Below are 17,196 nucleotides of genomic sequence, written 5' to 3' on the forward strand. Positions count from 1 at the left end.
TCAATTCTTATGCAGATATTTTTTCTTATAATTGACTTTAAAACTACTATTTTATTTATTGCTATGGTTACAATCATCCCTATAAAGGCTTCTTCTAGGTCAACGATTGCATTAGCATCCACAACAAGAAAAGTCGATTCTTATGCAAATATTTTTTCTTATAATTGACTTTAAAACTATTTTCTTTATTGTTATGGTTACAATCATCCCTATAAAGGCTTCTTCTAGTTCAACGACTACACTAGCATCCACAGCAAGAAAAGCCAATTCTTATAAAAATATATTTTTTCTTATATATAATTGACTTTAATGTTATTTTTTTTTATTGCTATGGCTTTCATGTTTTGATAAGAGTTTTAGTTCATGCAAATAAGCAAATGTTTTCTTTTAGACCACGTCGTGAAGACGACCTAGTATTATAATGCTACATCATTTTACAAATTCGACAATCTCGTTATGTTAGGCATACATCATGGCATGAGCCTTAGACTATCCCTATTCACAAACTAACTCAACCCAATTTTTATTATAAAATTAATTTCTCTTTCTTTCAACTACCCAACTCAACTTAACCCAAACTTTCCTTTCTCATTAACAACTCAACCTTCACTATTATTTATTAAATAAACATATAATTTATGATTGTTGTTTTTTTATTAAAAGTAATTAAAAATATAAAAAACAATAATTTAATTTAAAAATAAATAAAACATTTGTTTAAAAAATAACTTTAATCTAAAAATTCTTACAAACCAATAGAATGAAGACATTAAAATTAATACTTTTTTTATACTTAAAAATACATTTTTTAAACGAACTCTGTTTTTAATAAAATTTATACCGGTGTGTTCATAAAAAAACACCGAACACGACTTTGTTTTTATTTTTTTTAAAAAACTTAATTATTAGACGTTATTAGAAAAAACAAGATTAGAGCTAAAACTAATTATTGTAAAAGAAAAAAGAAAAATAAATTAAAAATGCATCCATTTATATCTTGACATGTGGCACAAACCAAACTTGCAAACTATGTTGTGCTCACAAACGGTTTGCTCCACAACAAATGGTTTTAAATTATTTTTTATTTCCAAACAGTGTTACAAACTCATACTAGATTGCTAATGAGAGTGGTCTTATCGAATTTGTGTTATGTTGTAATTTACCCATACTCAACTCAAGACATAACAATGAAACATACGGTAACTGATCATTTATAGCACAATCAAACCCACACTAATAAAGAGTACACAGAATTGAATCTGCTAATAAGCAGAACTTTATCACACAAAGTTAATGTTTTTAATGTTTCAATTCAAGAATCAATATAAAACTGGTACCTATCAAATGAAGTGAAATCAATTTGGATTATAATTCCCCAGTTGCTCCATCTGCCAGCTCTCATGAGGCGCGACATGTTCATGCTCAGGCGTATATTGCTGTACCACAAAATTAACGTAAATAAACAAACATAAAACGGGTGTCATAACATGATTCCAAATTTCTCAATACCTCCATTTTAGTCAACAACTCTACTGCATTCGAGGCTGATAAAACGATGTCTCTAGCACTTGGCTTGATGAACCCTTCTTTGACTCCAGTGTCAAATAGCGCAAGCAAATTGTTGTAATATCCATCAACATTTAGCAGGCCAACCTGGCAAATAAAGTTTGTATTTTTTCTAGTTTATGTATTTGACCCGTTAGAGATGTAATATAGCCTGAAACAACTCACGGGTTTTTTATGAATTCCAAGTTGTGACCATGTGATCATCTCTAAAACTTCCTCCATGGTTCCATAGCCTCCTGTAAACACCGAAACCATCAATAGTTGATTACGACTTTTATGTACAAAAATCAACAAAATTCGAACATATTTATAAAAATACCAGGAAGTGCAATAAACGCATCGGCTTCTCGCGCCATGTCAGCTTTTCTTTCGTGCATATCTGATACAATACGTACCTCTCCAACGGATTCACCAGATATCTATCAAGATTAGCAAAATGACGCTTAAATAACTTTTTAACTGCTCGCAATTTATAAACTAAAACGCAAAATACCTCAAGAGGTACAAGAGCTTTCGGAATAACCCTGCATGTGAATTAGCAACAATGATTTCATTAAACTCATTAACGCGTTTGAATGACAAAAATCACCAAAAACTCGACATGGAACCAGAATTAATGTTTTGAGTATGTTATTACCCGAGAACTCGACAACCACCATCATAAACTCTCTGAGCTATCATACCCATTAGACCAATACTTCCACCACCATATACCAAGCTTATCTTCCTACTAACCTATAATTAACAAAATAGTCACAAAGTTTAATCAAGAAAACAATTGATGAAAACATCAAGATCTAATTTTTATAAGAAACCAAGTTCTAAGAGGCATTTAATCAAACAGTTGGTGTGCAAACAAAAACAACCATCAAAATACATGAAGAGGTAGGTCCCAGCAGAGCCCAGTTGGACCCGCAAGACTCACCTTGAAGAGGGACGTCTGCGCAAAGACCAACTGGTTCCGCAGGACCCACCATGCTCAGAGAGATGAAGACCTTACGCGCATACGCCAGCTGTTCCCGCAGGAAAAGCCTCCCAATGGTGAAGTACCCCGCCTGTTCCCGCAGCTGCGGATACAAGCCATCAGCGGAGTCTACCCGCACTAATAGTAAGGCTACACGCACAAGGCACTAACTCAATAATTCAGTAATGTCACATGAAGAAGGAATGAGCAAGGCGGGAATACTCCCGCCCAAATGAGCCAGTCCGTACGCTTCTGGAGGATCTTTTGTACTATACCTGCCAAGGTATGGACAAAATAGACAAGATCTGACCAAAGCAGCCCATCACAGGGTGACAGCTCACTGACAACAGTACGACGAGCAGCACGCTCTAGTACTTAATGTCACTATCAGGCGCTGCCTACTCACCAACCCTCATCGTGGCACGTACATAGCCTGCAGTTGGTGGAAAAGGAATAGTACTCAGCCGGCCATGTCACTGTCAGCCGCTGCCTACCCACCAACCACCAGCATGGCACGTGCGTAGCCCACAGTTGGTAGAAAAGGAATATTATACAGCTGGTTGTACCTGCTTGGAAACCTACCTTCGGCTATAAATACTCCAACATCTTGGAACGGTATCATTATCTTATCATATACTATCTTATACCATCACATATCTTATATGCTCTAGCTATTTCTCTTAATATACATTTATATTCAGAGCAATCTAGTCTGATTCTCACGCCGGAGGGTGGTCACAAGGAGGTACCCCCTTCTCAGTGACGAGCTCACGGTGTCTGTTTTGCAGGTCATCAGAAGAATAACCATCTTTGCCGGACCTAACCCTCGTGGGAAACATCTACTTGACCCTAAGATTATCTGTAATCTGCCGGGTAACTTAGTGTTTCTTCAATACAATAATAATAATAATAATAATCCGTAATAAAGAGAAATCAATTAACCAATTCATCTCCCAATTGAGTAGCAGCAACACTGTAGACTTCACGATGACCCGGATGACTTCCACAGAAGACACAGATCGTCTTGAACTTGCTGATTGAACCCTCTTCCATTTCTCACAAATATTAATATTAACAAACTCTATTGAGTTTTTATTTGATCACAAAAAGGTAATCAAAGCAATCTTGCATACTGCAATATAAGAATATCTTTTGAAATAAATAATAATAAAGATAAAATTTGAGTTTTGAAATTTAAATTCTTTTTAGGGAATATGTGACGTGGTGAAACCTTAAAAGAATGCCCGCATGCTTGCTAGATTTAATATTTCAACACCTCTTTGGTTCTTTTAAAAGAACTAGACGAGTGTCCGAGCGATGCAGCGGGTCTTTAAACGCGGAATCTATTAGTCACATAATAATTATGAGTGTTCATGGTTCGGTTTAAAACCTTGAAACTGTTTAAACTGGTCATCGGTTTGGTTTCCCGGCTGGGTTGTTTACTTTCAGTCTTTTTTTACTTCATTTATCCTTTCAAGTATCATATTTTGACTTAGTTGGAATTGATGATACAGTTATATTAATAATCATTTTAAGCAAATTTTATTATCAAAGCTTAAATTCTTAAACCAAACCAGAACCAGACCGTTAATTACAGTTTTGTTTCAATTTTTAATGGTTTAGTTTTCGTTTATATACAATCAAAACAGGCATTGAACACCCCTACGTAACATATTAACTTTTTCAATTGAAAAAATTATAATAATATTATATACAAATTAAAGAGAATAAAATACTCGTTTTTATGGTGCAATATTTTTACAAAATTATTAACGTATGAAAAACTTATTGTCGTTTAAAAATCGTCGGTGAGAAGTTGGTTTAAAATTGAAACTAAAAACATGATGTGGTTAAAGATGAGGGAACAAACTTGTAAGTTGAGTGAATTGTGTTTAAAAGACAAGTTTACCCTTAATTACACATGTACTTCATGCTTTAAGTGTTATAAATTACTTAAAAATAAGTGTCTTAATTTACCCTTGTTTGGTGTATTATATATAGTATAGATATTTGATAAAAAAAAGTAAATAAAAAAAAAAGCAAAACAGAGTGATTTGATGATCTTTTGATGTTACTTGTTACCCATCATTGGCACGTAAATCTTACTCTAAAATCACATCTCAAAAGCCGTAATCAAATTTTCTTTTAACTTTTTTTATATTTGTTTATTATACTTTTTAAAGCTAATTAAATAACTCGTGCGTTAATTTGAATAATAATAATAATAGGTTTAATATTATAGTTGTTAAAAAGTAAGACTATGTGTAGTGACATAACTAAAAAATGAAAAACATCTCATCAAGTAACGTCTGAACAAGCTCCTTGCCCTTGGTGCCCTAGCCAGAGGCTTGGCTATCAAAAGATGGCGAGGTGGCTCTGGATACTACCCCATTATAACCAGTCTAATATATTTATAGTATAACATAAATTTACGTAAGATGTCATGTTAAGTCTTCCAAAAGATGAGGTGAGCATAAAATCAAGTCATTGTGATTAGCTATCTAACCTCAAAAGTTATGTCTTCTCACGAACTTAAAACCATCCTAAATACAACCACGCCCCTCCCTTATCCCCCTCCCTCTCTCTCCCCCTTTCCCTCTCCCCCATTCTCCCATTTCTCCCCCCCCCCCCCTTTCTCCCTATCTCTATTCCCTTACCCCTCGGTCCCTCCCTCTCTCATTCCTTCATTGACGTCTATATGTGTTTATGTATTCTTGAGTTCCACTTAAGGGAATGAAGGGAAAGAAAGGATATGAGTGTGTAGCTAAGTCTTTTTTATGGAGAGAAAAGAAAAAAAAAAGATTGTGTTCTCGGGTTTTATTTAAATGAAGAAAAGAAAAGGAGGGAAAGTGATGGGTTTGGTGGGACATGTTTCCTTCTATGTTATAAAAAAAATATTGGAAAGATAGAAAGAGAAAGGGTAGGAAAAACTTTGCTTTTCTTTCTTTCCTCAAGTGGAACTCGGTAAACGAACTTTGGGGTGGAAACGATAATGGAAACAATAATAAAAAGGGTGAGTTGATGATCTTTTGATGTTAGTTATTCTTAATGGGATTGGCCCGAATCAAACCTTGTATTTGGTGTAAATATTATTTCTGAATGAATGCAATAGGAATAATAGACGACATATATAAAACCTAAAGTTACAGTTTGATACCACCTAGAATACTAGGGTTACAAGAGCCGCCTAATATTATATTGTCTAACATTCACCCGCAAGTTGAGGACGGGGAACGACCTGCAACTTGGACCTTAAAACTAGAAAACGTTGAGATGGTAGTGGTTTCGTAAACACATCAGCAATCTGATCTGTTGTCGAGATGAACTGAACTTTCAGCTTGCCTTCAGCCACCTTTTCACAAACAAAATTAAAATCGACCTCCATATGTTTCGTTCGAGCATGAAACACCGGATTAGCCGAAAGATATGTGGCTCCAAGATTATCACACCAAAGCGTGGGACTGATTTTGTGACAATCCCGAGTTCATTGAGAAGAGCTTCAAGCCACGTTAATTCAGCAACAGTGTCAGCAAGAGCCTTGTATTCAGATTCAGTTGAGGACCGGGAAACAGTTCGTTGTTTTCGAGCGTTCCAAGAGATCAGATTCGATCCAAAAGAGATTGCAAATCCCCCCGTGGATCGGCGGTCATCCAGACAACCAGCCCAATCCGCATCCGAATATGCCTTGAGCGAGCTAGGCCACTGAGAATCGGTGAAGGCATGAAGAGTGGATGCGGAGTCATGGCGAATTAAGAGACCAAAATGTGAGGTGCCTTAGAGATAACGAAGAATACGTTTGACTGCCAACCAATGATTTTCTGTAGGGGCATGCATATATTGACACACTTTGTTGACAGCATAATGTCCGGCCGTGAGAGAGTCACGTACTGAAGAGCACCGACGGATTGACGATATTTAGTGGCATCGGTCATTAGAGCGCTGTCACCGAGAGAGAAAACGTGTGAACTACTCATTGGTGAGGGGACTGATTTACAATCCGCTAAACCTGCCTTAGTGATTAGCTCAGAGATGTACTTGCGTTGAGACAAGATAATATTTTTGCCATTCGGAACGATTTCAATGCCCAAAAAATAATGCAAGTCCCCTAAGTCCTTAACCGCAAAGGTGGTGCTAAGCTTACCGATGATATCATTGATGGCGTTGACATTGTTGCCTGTTACAATGATATCATCGACATAAACAAGCACATACACAAGAACTCCCTTGGTCTTCAGAATGAATAATGATGGATCGGTTTTAGACCCAGTGAAACCGATAGACTGAAGTGTATTTGAAAGCCGAGTAAACCAGGCGCGCGGTGCCTGCTTGAGCCCGTACAAAGATTTATGGAGTAGACACACATGATTGGGCTTGTCTTTGTCAACGAAGCCAAGCGGTTGACGCATGTATACGGTCTCGTCTAAATCACCGTGTAGAAAAGCATTTTGGACATCTAGTTGTCTCAGAGGCCATTGGTTGCTAACCGCCAAAGTGAGAAGTACCCGGATGGTAGTTGCTTTAATTACCGGACTGAAAGTCTCTTGATAATCTGTTCCAGGCTGTTGACGATATCCTTTCGCGACAAGGCGAGCTTTAAACCGAGTAACCTTTCCATCTTGATCCTTTTTCAACCTGTAGACCCACTTTGAATCAATAATAAGTTTTTGACAGGAGGAACAAAAGACCATGTACCCTTTTTAGCAAGCGCGGTAACCTCTTCCGTCATGGCATTACGCCATTCCGGATACTTGTTGGCGATGTTAAAGGAAGAAGGCTCGGAAAGAGAGGAGTGAAGAGAAGTATAAAATAAGGAAGGAGAATAACGTTGGGTAGGTGTAGGATTAGGCCGAAGATTGGCAGGCCTTGAATGTGGGGCTACCGGCTGCGGTTGAGGAAGAGGGTTAAGAATGGACGATTGTGTGGAAGGTTGTTCAGGTGGTGTTGGGTTTGGAACAGTAGTGGGGATAGGCTCAAGGGATTGGGTCATGGGTGATTGGGCTGTGGGTGATGGGTTTGTTTGAGAATGGGCCATGGGTAAAGAGTCATGAGGTTGTTGGGCCGATTGGGCTAGGAAGCCCGGAGGAGAGGTAGGGGCGGGAAAATTGGGAGCTGGGTAAGAAGAGTAATACGGATCAGGTTTGGGAGAGGGATTGGATTGTGGTGCTGTTTCAAAAGGAAAGTGATCTTCATTGAAACGCACATGGCGTGCAATGTAAATACGATCAGTGGATAAGTCAAGGCAGCGATAACCGTGATGATTAGGACTATAGCCAAAAAGATGCATGGGGTGGAGCGAAAATCCATTTTATGTGGATTATAGGGACGTAAGTAGGGAAAACATTGACACCCGAAAACTCGTAGAAAAGAGTAATCAGGAGGGCGTTTGAAAATGTGTTGAAAAGGAGATATGTGTGAGTTAGAGCGGGATGGCATTCGGTTTATGAGAAATACCGTTGTTTCAAAAGCAAAGTGCCAAAATCGTTGTGGAAGGTGAGAGTGAGCAAGGAGAGCAAGACCCGTTTCCACAACGTGACGATGACGGCGTTCAACAATACCGTTTTGGGCACTTGTGTGAGGACACGAACGCCGATGCACGATGCCAAGAGAGGATAGAAGTGAAGAAAGGTTTCTAAATTTTGGTATTAAATTGTCGTTCTACCATTGTGATAAAGGATTTGAAGATTGGATAAACATCAGAATTCTGGGCAAGTGGAAAGTACCACATGTAACACGTGTGGTGGTCAACACATAACAGAAAATAGCGATGACCATCATATGACAAAATGGGTGCGGGTCCCCAAACATCACAATAAATCAAATCCAAGATATTATTACTGCGAAAATTAGAAAGGTTGAAAGACAACTTAGAAGATTTCCCTAATTGACAGGGAGTACATAAAGACGAACAAAGTTTATTCAAAACAGGTAATGAAAAAGCAGAAACAATAGAATGAAAAACATGAGCATGCGGATGTCCAAGACGGTTGTGCCAGATGGTTGATGAAGCTTTAGTAGCAGTGAATGAGACACGTGGAAGAGACTTCAATGTAGGAAGGCGGAGTGAATATAAACCATCTTTAGTTGGATTCGCGAGTAGGATATGTCGTGTAGACTCGTCCTTCACAACAAAAAAAGATGAATGAAATTCAAAGAAAACATCATTTTCGGTACAAAATTGCTGGACAGATAACAAGTTCTTTTTGAGTTGAGGAACATGTAAAATATTAGAAAGATTTAGTGTTTTGTTTGAAATGTAGATTTTAGAAGAACCAATATGAAAAATAGGGAGTGGATTACCATCACCAACGTGGAGTGAGTCATTACCAAGGTATGCTTCAGAGTTATCCAAGTTTGCCAAATCTGGACTAGCATGACTATTGGACCCCGTGTCAGGCCACCAAGGAACACCGCCTGATTGAGATCCATTGTCAGAAATGGCAGAATAGTTAGCTTGTGGTTAAGATCGGTTGGATGAGTTCCCGGGTTGTGTTGGGCATTGAGATGGAATGTGGCCGATTCCACACCGGTTGCAATGTCCGTAGACCATGTTTTGTGTTGAAGCCCAGCCAAATTGTGGTGATCGAGTAGAAGAATTCCGATTGTCATCGCGGTTACGCGAAGGGTTACCACGATTGCCATTTCCACCACGATAGGATCCTCGCTGATAACCGCGATGTTCAGCTCCACGGTTTGAATAAAAAGCATGCGACTGTTGGTTAGGAGAAGCCGAAAGATTCAGTTGAAGCCCTAGTTGCGATGCAAGTTGTTGCAGCGATTGTATTTGAGATGGCTGAATAGCGTTAGGACGAATTAGTGATTCATGGTGGCCGGTTGCTTCAGTAAAAACCTAGGGAACATCTGGAGAGGCTCGGGAGTACGTGAAGTCATGATCAGTGATGAGACCATGCAACTCAACAAAGGTAACCGGTGGAACCCGAGTGAGGAGACCCGACTTATTCTGAGCGAAGGCCAGATATAGCAAGAATCACAAGTTCTTTATCTTTAATAGGCTCATCTATATTTGCGAGAGCAGTAGCATATTCTTGAGCACGTGCAAGATACATTGTAGGAGTTTCATCTCCCTTTTGTTCAATTCGTAGGAGTTAAGTACAAAAAGAAAACTCACGAGATGGATTGGTTGGTCAATATGCACGGGCCAAAGCAAGCCAGACTTCACGAGACGTTGTTCCTTGTACATGTTGGAATGATGCTTCAGAGATGGTGGAGATTATGATCATTCGGACGTGTGCATAGTTTGCGATCCAATGAAAATAACTAAGGTTATCAACAGAGGCGGTGTCAGTTGTGGCTGCAGTTTTTGGTGGTGGACATCTGATGGTTCCATCCACATAGCCGAATAGGTTGTTAGTAACAAGAAAAGGTTGAATCATAGTTTTCCAATACCCGTATTTTGTGGGTGAAAGGCTGAAAGCGAATTTGTGGGAATTATGAGCAGTCTTTTCGACTGTAGAGAAGGGCTGTATCATTGCCATTAGGAAATCCGAAGATTGCAGGTGCAAAAGAGAAAAGAAAAATCCGATTGGATTGAAGAAGAAGATCGCCTTGGTGACGGCAGGTTTAGGGTTTAGGAATGATTGGCTCTAATACCAATCAAACCTTGTATTTGGTGTAAATATTATTTCTGAATGAATGCAATAGGAATAACAGACGACATATATAAAACCTAAAGTTACAGTTTGATACCACCTAGAATACTAGGGTTACAAGAGCCGCCTAATATCATATTGTCTAACAGCCCGTAAATCTTACTCTAATATCCATCTCAAAAGCACTAATTATTGTCGACACATTTTTGTGATATTTGTTTATTATACTTGTGAAAGCTAATTATATAACTTGTGCGTTAATTCGAAAAACATTAGGTTTAATATTATAGTTAAGTTGTAAGAGTTTGTGGTGATTTAATTAAAAAGTGAAAAACCGACACTGTCAGATATGCATAGGGCTCTCGGTAAGGGTGGTCGGTGTGCTTCTTTCTATTGTTTAAAGTTTAAACTATCCTAATACTCGACCAATTATGCATTGTCATCTAAGCTTTACCTTAAACTACTATGGACTACCCTAAAGGGTGGCACCACTCTTTTCGATCACCCTTAGTTATCTTTTTTGTTAATCAAATAAAAAGTAACGTTTCTAAATTTTCTAATTTGACAAGTTGTAAAGGAATGTTTGGAAATTGCAAAAGTTACGGAAATTGCAAAAGTTGGTTTTCGACTTGTATCACTTGCATTTCAAAGCCGAGAAAGGCGAATTGTGGAGTGGTTGCAATATTCCCAATGAACCATGATACCAGCTACCACCCCCACCACCGTAACAGGGTAGCGTCCAAAGGAGCTCCTTACCCTTGGGACCCTAGGAAGAGGTTTGGCTAGAAAAGATGGAGAGGTGGCTTGGGGGGGGGGCACTTTCCACCATAACTGGCCTAAGACATTTGGAGTATAACACTAATATACATAACATGTTATGTTAAACTTTTTCCAAGGGTGAGTGAACCCAAAATCGAGTTCACGTGAACAATTATTTAACCTCAAAAGTTAGGCATGCTTGCTAACATAAAACCATCCCAAAAATACACTCTCTCCCTCATCCTTTCACTAACCAATAAGGACGATGAGTCCAAAAGAGGGCGTTTATAACATCCTAGCCAAATCCCACATCGGCCATGAACATGAGTGATAATTGGTTCATAAGTAAATGTTCTGACTCTTAAATCACCAACACGTTTTGAGCTTAATGCTAGTGGACGAAAGAAGAGCTTTACAGATAAACGTGTGCATGTGGAGTAGTAGCAGGATGGGTGATCTTTTGAGAAGTCTACACTGGGGAAACCAAAAAACAAATCTGTAAGCTCTTCGTGGGCAAAACGGACAATATTTGTGGTCCGAGGGGCTGGTTGTTACAAAAATTCTACAGAAAAATCTACAAAACTCTATATGGATTCTCCATCTTCTTTATATTTTTACAACCAGCTTTTTGGGAATGTCGATGACGACGCGGAGGAAGATTCGATTACGAGTGTTACGCTCGCATAAGAGTGTATGCAATCTTTTCGTTTTGCTCTACACACGGGCTTGAAAATAGAATATATTGAACAAAATCATTTGGGCGCGAGCGCTAGTTTAATGGCATATTACTTCAATGACCTGCCAAAATACAAGAACCTGAAGATTTTCAGTCGTCGCTTTCGGATGTCTAAACGTTTATATTAGCGCATTACCAAATATTTGGAACGCGAGTTTGATTCAGCAAAAACCAGACTCACGGGGGACGCTAGGATTCACCGCTATTCAAAAGTGTACTTCAGTCACCTGCTTGTTCGTCTACGGAAACACGGCTGAAATCACGACGAGTACTTAAAAATGGCAAAAAAAACATGAGACATGTTGGACTACTCTTTAATATGGTTTTAATTAACAATTTAATATAGGATTAATAAAGCTATACGCTTCACATTATTTGAGAAGACCAAATTGGAACGACCTAAAACGAATTTATGAGCCGCATGCCTAGGTACATGGTTTACCTGGCATGATTGGGAGTGTAGATTCTATGTATTGGGATTGGACTATTGTCTAACGGCATAGCGAGTTTAATTCACACGTGGTGACCAAAGAGAACCAACGATCAGTCTACAAGAGATTGTTTCACATGACTTTTGGGTTTGCTCGTTCTTCATTGGCATTCACAGGTCCAAGAATAAATAAATGTTTCGGAGGGGTCGCCGTCATAGAGGATTATGTGACAACTGCCCGATCCGACCCGACCCAGGTACCCGTTTTCTGATCCGATTCTCTTTATGATTTAATTTGTTTATTTAATCTTTGTAAATTTAACATTTAATAAATTATATATATATTTTATATTACTTACTAATAATAATAGTTACCTTCCCGCCGTCCCGCCTCTTCTTCTCTCTTGTCGCCGTCCCGCCTCTTCTTCTCTCTTGTCGCCGTCCCGCCTCTTCTTCTCTCTCGTCGCCGTCCCGCCTCTTTCTCTCTTGTCGCCGTCCCGCCTCTTCTTCTCTCTTATCGCCGTCCCGCCCCTCTGCTTAACCCTTGCGCCTTGAACTCTCTTTTTCTCTTAACTCTTTGCTTGTCCTTTGGTTCTTCCCGCCTAAGGATGTCTGCGCAGCTCCACGCGCCAGACTCCTTACAAGGAAGCCTGCGTGAAGACCAGTTGTTCCTGCGATACGCGAGGCGAACTGTTCTCGCAGCGCGCTAAGAATTGTAGTTCTTCTCGCAGCGCGCTAAGAACGGTAGTTCTTCCCGCGACGCGCTAAGAATTGTAGTTCTTCTCGCAGCGCGCTAAGAATGGTAGTTCTTCCCGCGATGCGCTAAGGATTATAGTTCTTCCCGCGGCGCGCTAAGGACTATAATTCTTCCCGCGGCGCGCTAAGGATTGTCCTCTGTCTACCTTCGCCCTCGCGCGTGCGCTCGAATCTTCTCGCGCTAGACCTTAAGTCTTTTCTTCTGTTTTGGTCAGCCTGTATTCTTTTGCTATCTTATCTTTTGAACTCTTTAGGTCAGTTACAACATCTATCCGAAAAGCCACTTTCGGCGCAGCATGCGCACCAATCCTATTGGTTGACAGAAAAAGTGACTGACATAATCTTTTGATATCTTCTTTTGCATGCCTTGAACAGTGTTTTCTCTGACGCCGCCCATGCTTTGACCTGTAATCTGTCAGCTTTTCCCCATCCCCTGCAGCTGCCGGCATATCTTTTTATATCTTTTGCTTTTGTCTTTTTGTACTTTTATATCTTTTGCTTGATTTGATATGATATTTTCCTCTTTTTAAGGGATTGTGTTCCCTAGGGTTTCCCTATATATAATGCTATTTTTCTTGTTATTTAACACTACACACACAAACACTTAAACTCTCCTTTGCTCTCTTCTCCTTGCCCTCTGCCGTTGTTCCTCAGCCGCCTCCTCTCTCTGCCTTCGTCTTTTCCCTTGTCCTGCCCAGATTTCCGGTAATATATATTATATAATAATTTGTTAAAAGATACATATTACTATGCTAACATATATTCAAGGCATAAAACAAATCGTTAAACCAATAAACTTTTATTTATAGGTTAACTTGTGCTTGTTTCTTGCATTATCTTTCAACACACCTTTTTCAGGTGAGTAATCTCGTACCTAATCCCTTTTTATTTTTAATGTTTTGGGATGTTCATGTGTTCGTACAAACTTGAGTCTTAAACTTGTTTATGAACTTTTGTCGCGCAAAACCCCATGTGTTATGGACGTAGACTTGGCTGTTTATTTGTATGTGTGGATCATTAACCGTCTTGTCGGCCTATTCCGCAGTTTTCATGGATCCATTAGATGAACACGGGAGAACTATCGTTTATGATTTCTCTTTTGTTTACACTTGCACAGTTTTCTTGTTTTTGTGCTCAATTGGGAGCACAGATTGAACTATGAGCTATGATCTAAGGCTTGATCCCGATCTGATTACACCCTTGTTGAACACCAGTTATACACATGATGCGCGCAGATATTGTTATCTATTTATATGTATTACACTTGATTTCTCACCGACACGCAAGTGTTGACGTTTTATTTTAACACATGTTCAGGTTTGCTGTAGCTGCTTTTGGGAATCTCTTGGACGCGTAGGATGTTTTCTTTTTGTTTGGACCTAGATTAAAATGTAACAAGATATATTATGTTATTTGAATATTTTAAGTTATGATATGATTTATGTTACTTTATGTCATGTTCTGCGCGTGCGCAATGAAATGTATTTATTAAATATTGACACCCAAATAGTGTCGCGAGTAATGAAACAATACGTGGCGCCCCGATGTATAATCCGCCATCGGTCGGGGTGTTACAGATTGGTATCAGAGCTCCGTGACTTTAGGATAGGTGGTTAGACGTAACGGCCTAGAATACCTAAGAGTCCCTCCTCGCGCATGAGAAATATCTCATGTTTGCGCGCTAATTGTTATTTACTCGATATTTATAAAATATGCTGGCGCATACGCAGCACTTGATTTCATGTTTTATTCGCGATCTTTCGATTTTTATTAAATTTCAATTTATTTCTTTACTTACATATTCGTTTGTTGTGGAGATTGAAAATCCGAGAAGTCATGGTGGTACATGAATAGTTGATTTTCAATTACCATTAACTTTATGTTTTAAATTGAATATTTGAAAAGTCATGGTGATACATGAATTGTCAATCTCCAATATTTATTTACTCGATATTTTAAATTGAAGATTTGAAAAGTAATGGTGATACATGAATGGTCAACCTTCAATGCTCATTTACTCGATATTTTAAATTGAGAATTCGGAAAGTCATGGTGATGCATGAATTGTCGATTTTCAATTCGAATTCTTTACCTGTATTAAGTTTGCATTTTACTTCAAAATTTGATAGCATTTAACTCCGCGAAACAAGCTTTACGACGATATAACTTGCGCTAAAATGATTTCCCATACCAAGATATTAACAAAAATTAAAACTTTTATAGAATGCCTCCGCTATCTCGCCGATTTCAGAGGAGAGAAGCAGCGCGCAGACGTAGGCAGCAACGTTCCCAGGAAATGGCCGCCGCGATAGCCCAAGCCTTAAACCAAAATAATCCCAACCCCTCCGGATACAATATTAAATCCTTTAATGCGGGTAACCCTCCGAAATTCACCGGACTTGAAGGAGCCACCGTGATGCTCCAGTGGCTCGAGAAAATTGAAAACACTTTCCTCCATACCCAATGCCCTCCAGACCGACGAACCTTATACGCCTCAAGTGTCCTAGAATCAAGGGCGCTTACTTGGTGGAACGGAGTAGCTCACGCGCGTGGCGCAGAGGCTGCTTCTAGCATGCTTTGGGAGGAATTCAAGGAAATCTTGACGCGAGAGTTCTGCCCTCCCAACGAAGTAAAGCGCCTGGAGGAAGAGTTTTGGAACCTGAAACAGTACAGTGGCGAAGCGCGCGAGTACGCGACGCGCTTCCACGAACTTAGTTTGCTTGTCCCACACCTAGTTACCCCTTCCCGCCGAGCCATCGAGAAGTTTCTTGGGGGTCTCCCCATGGAAATTCAAGATTCTGTATGGGCCAGGAACCCAGCAACCCTCTCTGACGCCATCGAGTTGGCCGCTGTGCTCAGCGACAACCATGTCAGGGCAGGAACCCTGTTCCTGCGGGGAGCTGAAAAGACCAAACCCACCAAGACTGTCCCAGAACCAACAGAAACCAAGCCAGAATCCTCAAACCGTAACAACCTCAAGCGCAGGCGCAAGGCCTATGCGCTTACCAGCCCGCCCATTGTCCAGCAACCCGCCTACCAACTCCTAGTACACGCTCCTAACCCACTGTCAACTTACCCAACACCCCCTGTAGTCCACAACTACGCCTTAACCAATCCCGCACTCCCTGCCCCGTCAACTAAGAAACCCTACACAGGAAACCAACCCTTTTGTCCAACCTGTAGACTTCACCACCCACCTCAAGTCCCGTGTCGACTTTGTCACCGATGTGGCCGCGCTGGTCACAATGCGGAAAACTGTAGAGTCCTTCCCTCCAACCCAATTGCGCAAACACCACCAACCTACCTGCAGAACCCACAACCAACATACCCTAATCCACGACCCAGGTCGTGCTATAACTGCGGTGATCCCAGTCATTTCCGGAACGCGTGCCCGAGACTACAAGTTCAGATTACCCAGGCTAATCCGGTTAACCAAATTTCAAACCAAGTGACGCGTGGCCGAGCTTTTAATATAACCGCGCACCAAGCGCAAGCGAATAATGACGTGGTTAATGGTACATTTTTACTTAACGGACAATATGCATCCATACTTTTTGATACTGGCGCCGATAGAAGTTTTATTTCTCGCGCATTTGAGCAGAAACTTGCGCGACCGCGCATAAACTTAAACGAAAACTTTTCAGTTGAATTGGCTAATGGTGAAACTATTTTAATAAACTCCGTAATCAAAGATTGCACGCTTAACCTTAACGAACATGATTTCCTAATCGACCTCATTCCTATGCCGCTTGGAAGCTTTGATGTTATTATCGGTATGGACTGGCTCTCGCAAAATCGCGCCGAAGTAATCTGCGCCAAGAAGATGATTCGCATTCCTCGAGAAAATGGTGATCTGCATATCTACGGCGAGAAACCATCTAACGGTCTTAAACTAATGTCATGCACTGAAGCCCGAAGACTTTTGCGGAAGAAATGTGTTGCATTCTTAGCCCATGTGGTCAAACCCGATGAACGAAAGAAGAAACTTTCTGAAATCCCCATCGTGCGTGACTTTCCTGATGTCTTTCTCGATGATCTTTCTGGTTTACCTCCCGCTCGGGAAGTCGAGTTTCGTGTTGATCTTGTCCCTGGTGCTTCCCCCGTAGCCAAATCTCCTTATCGTCTTGCACCCGCTGAAATGCAAGAATTAGCAAGTCAACTTCAAGAGTTGACCGATAAAGGATTCATTCGCCCTAGCTCTTCGCCATGGGGTGCTCCGGTGTTGTTCGTTAAAAAGAAAGACGGTTCGTTTCGCATGTGTATTGATTACCGCGAGCTGAACAAGCTCACCATTAAGAACCGGTATCCCTTACCGCGTATTGACGACCTCTTTGACCAACTCCAAGGTGCCTCTTGTTTTTCCAAAATCGATCTCCGT

General features: G+C 40.2%; 1 protein-coding gene across 1 annotated transcript; it reads right to left on the reverse strand.

Moving 5' to 3' along the window:
• Positions 1-1,195: 1,195 nt before the first annotated feature.
• On the reverse strand, positions 1,196-3,605 carry LOC143540572 (cytokinin riboside 5'-monophosphate phosphoribohydrolase LOG8-like). Its single transcript, XM_077033597.1, has 7 exons — positions 3,473-3,605; positions 2,204-2,301; positions 2,060-2,090; positions 1,886-1,985; positions 1,732-1,802; positions 1,510-1,653; positions 1,196-1,436 (listed from the first exon to the last, which is right to left on the reverse strand). Exons 1-7 carry the CDS (start codon positions 3,581-3,583, stop codon positions 1,356-1,358), a joined length of 636 nt encoding a protein of 211 aa, XP_076889712.1. The 5' UTR covers positions 3,584-3,605; the 3' UTR covers positions 1,196-1,355.
• Positions 3,606-17,196: the final 13,591 nt, after the last annotated feature.

This window comes from Bidens hawaiensis, unplaced genomic scaffold, assembly GCF_021521415.1.
Source record: "Bidens hawaiensis isolate Kalapana, Puna unplaced genomic scaffold, B.hawaiensis_p1.1 tig00000820_1, whole genome shotgun sequence".
NCBI lineage: Eukaryota > Viridiplantae > Streptophyta > Magnoliopsida > Asterales > Asteraceae > Bidens > Bidens hawaiensis.

Coding starts and splice junctions, on each gene's coding strand:
- LOC143540572 (XM_077033597.1), bottom strand. CDS start 3,583: ATGGAAGAGGGTTCAATCAGCAAGTTCAAGACGATCTGTGTCTTCTGT. Junction 2,302..3,472: donor CTCAATTGGGAGATGAATTG/GTTAATTGATTT, acceptor TGTTAATTATAG/GTTAGTAGGAAGATAAGCTT. Junction 1,986..2,059: donor AAGCTCTTGTACCTCTTGAG/GTATTTTGCGTT, acceptor TAATCTTGATAG/ATATCTGGTGAATCCGTTGG.